This window comes from Neomonachus schauinslandi, chromosome 15, assembly GCF_002201575.2.
Source record: "Neomonachus schauinslandi chromosome 15, ASM220157v2, whole genome shotgun sequence".
Lineage (NCBI taxonomy): Eukaryota > Metazoa > Chordata > Mammalia > Carnivora > Phocidae > Neomonachus > Neomonachus schauinslandi.
Window position 1 is genome coordinate 27,795,877 of NC_058417.1, and position 9,075 is coordinate 27,804,951.

General features: G+C 52.4%; 1 protein-coding gene across 1 annotated transcript; it reads right to left on the bottom strand.

Annotated features, from left to right (window-relative positions):
• Positions 1–942: 942 nt before the first annotated feature.
• DYNLL2 (dynein light chain LC8-type 2) lies at positions 943–8,675 on the bottom strand. Its single transcript, XM_021704526.2, has 3 exons — positions 8,419–8,675; positions 5,401–5,539; positions 943–3,045 (listed from the first exon to the last, which is right to left on the bottom strand). The coding sequence occupies exons 2-3, from the start codon at positions 5,530–5,532 to the stop codon at positions 2,908–2,910; spliced, it is 270 nt and encodes an 89-aa protein (XP_021560201.1). The 5' UTR covers positions 5,533–5,539; positions 8,419–8,675; the 3' UTR covers positions 943–2,907.
• Positions 8,676–9,075: the final 400 nt, after the last annotated feature.

A 9,075-nucleotide genomic window follows, 5' to 3' on the forward strand; every position in this document is an offset into this window, starting at 1 on the left:
TCACTGCCCCAGAGGTAGAACCCTCTCCAAGATCCAGCCCAACTTCCCACCTGAAGGAATTCAATCTACCTACCTCCAACAATCAATAGCTCATTACCCAATTTATTTCCTTGATTATACATTTGTCACTATTGGAAAAAGCTCAATGTGTAGGCCTGCTCTACCTGATTAGACTACGTATGTCATTGAAGCATAGAATTTATCTTGCTCTGTGTGACAGCATCCTAGGCTCAAGCACACAAAACTCAGTACGTGTTTTGCATCAGGGGCAACGGAAAGGAGGACAAAGCACCTCTGCTCCCTGACACTTCCACAACCGCTTGGCATCAGGGGTGGGCAGATACTCTCGGAAGTATTGCCCATCTCTTCAGGTGTGTGGGGGCAGGAGCCCCCAAGTGGGACAACCAGGATAATGCAGGAGCCAGAAAATCACTCAGGTTCCAAGCGTTTCCACCTTTCTAAAGATCCCCCACTTCTCCATAGGGTACAGGCCTCAGGGAAGCACAGAAGGAAGAGTAGGAGAGCTATGAGCTCCTTGGCCATAGGAGGGCTTGGCCAAAGGTTCTAAGAAGCTAAGCTCCTCCAGGTCTAAGACAGCAGCTGGAAAACTGCCATCTGGACCTGCAGCTGGTAAACAGGGAAGGCAACATGTGCTATAGCAAAAACCCCAAATGTGGCTCAGCTGGCCATCTCCAACAAGGGACCTAGAAAGCCTTGTGGGTGAGTACTGCTGGCTAATTTTCCCAGTTAAGGGGCCTCAGACTAGACCCTACAAATAAGACCTGATTCAAGCCCATCAGTCTCCTTTGCCTGATCTTCTCTCTTCAGCCCCCATTCCACTCCACCCTAGATACCCTCTACGCCCACCCATGTGTGGCACCACTGTCACCAGGGCAGCCCTTTGGACTCCCCTCCCCCGCAAAAAACCCAAACAGCTCAGAAGTGCATCAATCGACCTTTAATGTCCAAAAGAGGCATGGATGCAGAGCATAGGAGATGTGGTGGGGTCTCAGCCCCTGCTCCAGAAATGAGGGAGAGATGAACACAAACCAGACATTTCCAACTGGCCACACAAGTCTGGGAAGGCAGAGGGAAACACAGATTTGGACATTCATAAAAAAATAAAACCTAAAACCAAGCACTCAATCTTGTGTGCACTGAAGGGTTTGATATAGGGAACTCACTCACCATCCCAGTAACCACCCTCCCCTGTCAGCATCAAAAAGAAAGCTCGGCACACACTAAAGGCTTGGGGAGGGGGAATTCTCCTGCCTCCCCACCAGCCCCAAGAATGGACTCAGAGGAAAAAAAAAAAAAAGAAAAGAAAGAATGAGCTGGATCCCAACCACCCTCCTCCCACAGTGCCAACCCTACAATGAGAGTTTTAGATGCGATTTACAAGAATCAGCAGCTCAGTCAGCAATGACCCTCCCACCCCCATCCCTGTTTGATCAACAGACAAGATTTCCCCCTGCACTCTCCTTGGAATCTCCTCCCACTAGCGGCCCTGCTCATCTCCTGATACCTGGCTTCACCATTGCAAGACTAATCCCCTCCGAAGTTCCTCCAAAGGTCCTTGCAGCCCTTTATCACTTCCATCCCCACCTCCCATAAGGACTGCAACCACCCACAAAGTCACTTTCCGTCTCCACTAAGAACCAGTTCCAGGGCAGATGGCATCATGGCCATCTCCTCATGGGCTATCCTCCCAAAGCCTTCTGGGGAACAGACAGCCATAGGGCAAGCAGTGTCTGGGCCAAAGGGCCGGGGGGGGGGGGGTTGACAACGGTCTTCACCCCCAAAACAGACACCCCCAGAGGTTTTTAACATAAAGGCCCAATTAGAACTAACCGTGCAGCCTATCTACCCATACACCCTAGAGATTCCACACTGTCCTGTCCCTCCCTCCCCTCTACCCCAAACCAAGACACACACGCACACACACATACACACACATATACACAAAGGAGAATCAAGGGAGACATTGATTTGGTTTGATTGCTAAGACTTAACTAAGGAACTACAGTCACCAGAAATTCCCTTGCCAGCCAACTAACAGGGGCTGCTCTAAGAGAACTCCAGAGGAATGAGAAAACCAAGGGCTAAGCAGGGAGCACACAGAAGGAGAGAAGAATGAATAGAAGAAAAATCAAGCTAATCCTACCCCCAACATCCTCCTAGCATGAGCTCTGGCAGGAAGAATAGAAGAAGGTAATCCACAAAGACACAGCCCTTACTTTGAAACTCTTCTGACAAAGACAGCAAGACAAGTCTGCTCCCCACTCCCACACACCACAGACAAACACGTCTCAGGGCCCCTCAAAGAATCCACCCCCACCCCACCCTCTGCCCCAAGCCGTGGAATCACAGTTCAGTGGAATATTCTCCCTGGTACTAGATCAATCCCCCTAGCCTCCTTCCTATCCCTCTCTCCTTGCCAAGCCTTATGCTGCCCCCAGCAGCCTCCCCGGCCCTAGCAAAGCAGCACCCACCACCAGGAGGAGGTGGCTGCACAGTTTGAGTTCCGCCTCCAGAAACCGACTGCTCTCCCCCTGCCCTCCTAGTCTTACAGGCTTCGTTGAGGGCTTTTTTTTTTTTTTTTTTTTAATGTAGGGAGAGAAAGAGAAGAGGGAGGGGTGGGAGAGATTTCCTAGTGCAATACAACCAAAGAAAAGATTTTAAAGTCTTGAAAAATAAACATAAAGCAGCCTTCTTCCCCAGGCAACTAAACAGAAAGAAGTTTGGTTTTGTTTACTGCGACATACACATGAAATCGAGTATACAGTCCATGCAGTAGCACAGCCATTGGAGAGGACATCCTGATGCTGGCCCCGGTGCAAAACAGTCCCAGCAACGCCGCCTGCCTGCCATCGCTGCCGCCGCCACGGACACCTCCACTGCGGCCTCCTAGCCGGACTTGAACAGGAGGATTGCAACTTGACCCAAGTAAAAATAGATGAAGTGCTTTGTCTCGTGTGTAACATAGCTGCCAAAATTTCGGCCCACGATACAATGCCAGGTAGGGTTATATTTCTTGTCAAATTCCTAAAAGAAGAATAAAAGGGAGAGAAGAAAAGTGATTAGGACAGCTGGAAGATGAGAAATCGGAAGAGGAATTGGATTAATTTAGTTATCACCCCCCACCCCACCCCTAGCCCACGGCCTCAGCTCCCCAAACCTCAGGAGCTCAGGTTAAGGCTGCCTAGGACAGTCCTTCCTTCATTAATAATGGAACACCGCAAAGGCTCCATTATTTCTCTCTAGCACTTTACACCCCGATCATCTCTCCTCCTCCTCCTAGCTACCCTACTCCGTAGTCCACCCTGTGATTCTTTAGCAAAGGAGTCAGGAAAGCCCAGGGCATGAGAGACCACTCCAGTGTCACACAGCATGAGGAAAGCAGAGGAGAGCCTCCCTGACTTGCCACCTGCTGCCTCCCACATTACTAAACCAGCATTTCCAAATGCCACAAACCCAGACCCTAGAGCCAAACGTCAGGAGTACCAGGAAGCAGTTCTTTGTAAGTCAACATTAAAGGCACTCCCGTGTGCCAGGTACTGTGTGGGCCGTAAGCAGCACAACAAGGACATCGGCCATGAGATCAAGGCAATTACCTCACTTCTCTCAGGGGCACAAGTTCAGCATCAAAGCAACCTAGGAAATCCTTATGACCTAATCAGACAGGCAGTTCCCAGTCACTCCATAGATCCAGCAGGAAACAGATGGCTCAGGAGATGCACCCCGCCATGCAAGAGACCTCCACCATGGACCCAGCAAAGCTTCCAACCCTGGGACTGTCCCCCAGGTTCTTAACTTACAACTTGTTTGGCCTCCTCACTGCCCCCTACACCAAGGGACTCCAAGAGGTATTAGGGAACAGTGGAAAGGGGATGGGTCACCACATCCAGCCCTAATGCAGACTCTGTAACATAGGAGAGCCCTAGTCACTTCCCTGGTTCTCATTTTCCCCATCAGCAAAACAAAGAAGCTAGGCCAGATATAATCTAAGGATTCTCCGGACTCAGAGTCCATGATTCTGGATCCTCCTCCCTGTACAGGACAGATAAGGCATCACTCAGCAAGGAGCCGGCACCCCGAGCTGGCTCTTCACCCACTGGCTCCTTATACAGATAGTCTCTCAGGACTCGAGTTTCCTCTTTTATTTATTTATTTATTTATTTGAGAGAGACAATGAGATAGAGAGAGCATGAGAGGGGGGAGGGTCAGAGGGAGAAGCAGACTCCCTGCCGAGCAGGGAGCCCGATGTGGGACTCGATCCCGGGACTTCAGGATCATGACCTGAGACGAAGGCAGTCGCTTAACCAACTGAGCCACCCAGGCGCCCCTCGAGTTTCCTCTTCTCATCCCACCCTGCCTAAGTAGGAAAGCAGAAGTCTGTAAAACTTAAGGATGCCCTACCACCTCTATGGACCAGGAAACCACTACACTTAGGCATCCCTTTTGGGATACTAGGGCTGAAAACATCAAAGACTGGGATTATGACACTAGCAGACATGGATTCTGACTGGGAATCAGAGGCCCTGGTACCACTTCTCACTTCTAGCTCAGCGGCTTCCTGTGTTAACCATATTCATTCACCCATTCGCTCAGGAATTTTTCAGGGACTAAACCTATTACCCCAATATTGCTCATCCATTTTTAGCAAATTATATATTTAAGCCCACCCTTTTCTTAAGAAGGTGAGGAGAAGGGGCGCCTGGGTGGCTCAGTCGTTAAGCGTCTGCCTTCGGCTCAGGTCATGGTCCCAGCGTCCTGGGATCGAGCCCCGCATCGGGCTCCCTGCTCAGCGGGGAGCCTGCTTCTCCCTCTCCCACTCCCCCTGCTTGTGTTCCCTCTCTCGCTGTCTCTCTGTCAAATAAGTAAATAAAATCTTTAAAAAAAAAAAAAAAAAAGGTGAGGAGAAGGAGATGATATAGTACCTGAATCCTTTTCAAGAGAAAGAAAACTTCCTATATGATAGGATTATAGGGATACCCCACTTTAAATGATGCAGTTCCTTGAAAAATTTGTATATGATCTTATATTAGCTATTCAATTATTCTTGATCTATATTTTGAATAGTTCTGAACTGAGCCAGTTACATTTGATCCTAAGCTTCTCTCCCCAATGCTTTGCAGTCACATAATTATCTATAAACACACAAACACACACACACACACACCACATACATAAGCACACCTCAGCAGAGTTCCTATTAAGAACTCCTAAGGTGAATGCTTTGGCAAGAATCATTCCCTAATTTGTCTGCTTTGTAAGCTCGTGGGTTTTGTTTGCATGGACTATACCTGCTTTCCTAAGCCCTCAGTTCAGATCTCCCTGGGGCACAGCTCAGGTGCCCATCCCTACCCCTAGCCAATAGCCACAGCATTCTTGGTGCACCTTCTTGATATAGGCAGCAATGTCCTTCTCTATGTTGTACTTCTCCATAGCCTGCGTGGCACAGTCAACGGCATCCTGTTGCATGTCCTCAGACATGTCTGCGTTCTTGATCACTGCCTTCCGGTCAGACATCGTGACACTGCAGAAGAAGCAGAGAGGTCAAACTGACAACCCCATGCTCTAAGCAATGAACATTAGCAGCTGAGGGTGGAGCCTCAGTGGGGGAACAGAGTACAGAAGGTGATGACAACAGAAAACACAGACATGAGGCATTATTAGAAGAGGGAGGTCCTAAGCTTTTAGCAAAGACCTGGTCCCCAAACCTGAGAAATACAAGGTAGATAAGAAAAAAATACATAATAAGCCATCAATTTTTATCACTTGTAAAACAAGGTTTTTCCAACTCTAAATTTATCTCTGATATTTTAAATAGCACCAATTGCCAAGATATTACAATATATCACCTACTAGCTGTGTCCTTGGGCAAGTTACCCTTTGTGCTTTCATACCATCATCTTGAAATGGAGACTTCAGGGTTACTGAGGGCAAACCAGGTGGCATTAACACCTGAACACTACAAGCCCTTGATTTAATGACCATTATTGCATCATTGGTAACACAGTGGAAAGAAGATGGACTAGAATCAGTAGGCCTGACTTCTGGTCCTGACTATGAACTCTTGTAGTCTTGGACAAGTCACTCAGCCTTACTGCATTCATTACTTCCATTTTAGCAATGAAGATAGCTCTCTATCAGGGGTTGTTGTAAGGATTAAGGCTCTATGAGAACATCTGCAAACAAGGAGTGTACACTGGGGTCTGTTGGCCAGATTCAGCCCACCACCTGTTTCTGTAAAGTTTTACAGAACAGTCAACAATGGCAGAGTTGAGTAGTTGCAAGACAATGCAAGGCCTGTAAAGCCTAAAATATTTACTATCTGGCCTTTCACAGAAAAAGGTTGTCAGTGCCCAGCAGTGACAGAGATAACAAAAGGTGAGGAATTATTTTAACAGCCCCGTTTCCTATCCCTGCTATCTAAGCCTTGGCATTCACATCCTACAGCAACCAGAATTCTGGGGTAGACCTTGCATGGTCCGTTCCTGGGATCACAGGAATCCCAAGAAGGCTGGTCAGAACCTGCCTGGCAGTCTATAGCATGTGAGTGCTTTGCGTAAACAGAAGAGATGAGCTGCAAAAACCAATCCTCTGTCCTTGACCACAGTCCCATCACACTGATCCCCCATACCCCCCAAAAAAAGAGGACTCTGTCACCCAGCCCAGTAGACAAAAGATGTCGTCATTCCAGCCCTGTCGGATATTAAGGCTACACAGGAGGCCTCCCTGCTCAAGGAGAGATCCCTGGTATCATTCCAGGCCACCCTGATCTCTGCGTCCACACTAGCCTGTGTGCTGGGTGGACTGAAAGGGAAGCAGAACTCATGATTACTCCTTTAGCCTGCACCAGATGCAAAGGAAGCATACATGCCAGCTGCCAGCCACACAGCCCTTGACTGCACCCAAGGCACCTGAAACTAAACGGTGGGTTCTATTTCAGCAGAGACTGGAAGAGGAAAGGGTTAGCGGACCAGCAAAATCCGACCCCACACCCTTCCAGGAAAAGTCAGAGCTTCAAGGAGTATGTGAGCACCAGCAGGTGCTGAGGAAAAGGTCAGGAGAACGCTGTTCAAGGCCTGACTAGCTAGCTACGTGACCTTGGGCAAAGCAACATTCTTCATTTTAAAAACCCATGGCTGAAATAAGATAAACGGGGAAACTTCAGTGAGTTTGAACAGATATACAACAGCAAAAGAGGAATAATGTTCTGATTATTACAAGGCTCTTTGTATTTGAAGAAAACTAGTGTCACCTGGTGGCCTATTCCAGGTTACCACTCAGAAGGGGGGCACTGTTTACAAACGCAAGGGTGGGGGTGGGGCCCGGTTAGAGACTGTGAAGTTAAAGCATGAAATTGGCACCGGTTTTCCCAGCAAGCTCACCTGCTCCACCGCCTCATCCCCAAAGTCCAAAGGAACAACTTTGTCACAGTAACTAAAAGCCACCTTACTCTCTAGTAGCAGAGAGCCTGAGGTTACATAACATCGGTCTTGTGACTACAATGCTACGATTCTTCACCCCTGGCCCCCCAGGCGTCTGAAGGGTGAGGCCTAGCCCCAACCTGCCCTGTCCAAGGTGCCAGTGAGAAAAGGATAAGGTGGTGCCCGGCCTACCCACCTCCCTCCTGGGACAAAAAAGCAAGGAACCTGGGCCTCCGGCAGAAAGATGACCAGAAGGCCCCAGGCGAGCTCCTCAGTTAAAAGCCAGGGGCTCTTTGGAAAAGCGAAGAGGGCACTCCAAGACAGCTCTCCATTCCCTATCCCCGGTTTTGCGACAGGAAAGGCCAAGTCTCCGAAAGACCTGGACTACCCTCCCCAGCCCCCAACACACACAAATGCTGGTATTCCCTCCCCTGAGATCTCCAAGGGGGCTTATCCCTCCACCACGGCATCCTCCGGAGAGCTGCGGCCCCCAAAGGCCAGCACCTCGGGCATGAGAAAGCATCCTCCCCCCAACCTCCGCCCCGGCGGGTCAGCCGCCCTCCCCCGCCCGGCCTGGAGCAGCGCCGGAGTGACTGGGCGTCCTCGCTGCAGGAAGGACGCCCCAGAGGGTGGCGGCGGCAGGAGGCGCCGCGTCACGCCCGAGCCCTCTCCACCCCCTCTCCCTCGGCCCCGAACACCAGAGGCCTCCACGCAGCGCAGGGAGACTCCCGGCAGTGCGGGGCGGGGGGGGGGGGGGGGTGCGCGGGGAGGAGGCGGGGAGCCGCACCTCCGCAGCCCGGGGCCTCCGGCCGCGCCCGAGGGTCGCGAGGGCACAGGGTGGCGCAGCCCTGGGAAGGAGGGGCGCCGAGGGCGTCGCGCCGAGGCCAGCTCTGCTCCGGGCCTCGGGGCTGGGCCCCGCGCGTGGGGCTGCACGCGACGGGCGCGGGCCGCCGCCCGGGGGACGCCCCCACCGACCGCTCACCTTCACGGAGGCTAGTCCGCGCGGGGCCCCGGGGGAGCAGCGATGGCCTGAGGCAGGGCGCGGGCAGGGGCGGTGTCCCCTCGGCTCCTCCTGCAGCAGCAGCAGCCGCCGCCGCGGTCTCCGGTCCCGCGGCCCCGGGCCGATCGCTCGCCGCCGCCGTCCGCCCTTCGAGCTTCCCCGGCCGCCCGCGCTCCGCCTCGCGCCCGCCGGCCCGCCCGCCTGCTCCTCGCTGGCGCCTCGCTGCTCCGCTCCGCTCTGCCGCTGAGCACGGCCGACGCGCGGCCCCCGCTGAAATAGCGCCCCGCCCCCGCCCCCCCGCCGCGCGCGCCGCCGTCCGCGCTCTCCATTGGCTGCGCCCGCCCGGCCCCGCACTGCGGGCTTCTCCCCGCGCCGCTCTCGCCCCACATCTTGTTTCCTCCCACAATGCCCCGGGGCGGAGGGAGGGGGAGCGGGGAAGGGTGGGGGGAGGGAGATGGGGCCTTAAGAAGAGAAAGAAGAATGCAGACCCCTCCACCGAGGGCTAGGAGGCAGGCCTGAAAAGGAACAAGGAGGCGAGGCTTAGAGAGAGGGAGGGGTGTAAAGACCCCAATGCCAAGAAGAATAAAGGGAGAGAGAGGGATGGAGATTTCAGACCCTGGGAGCAGATGGGGAAGGGGT

What these genes read in the sequence shown, in the direction of transcription:
- DYNLL2 (XM_021704526.2), bottom strand. Translation starts at nt 5,532, where the DNA reads ATGTCTGACCGGAAGGCAGTGATCAAGAACGCAGACATGTCTGAGGAC. An exon ending in TTGCTGCCTATATCAAGAAG is followed by an intron (nt 3,046 to 5,400) that starts GTGCACCAAGAA and finishes TTCTTCTTTTAG; the next exon opens with GAATTTGACAAGAAATATAA.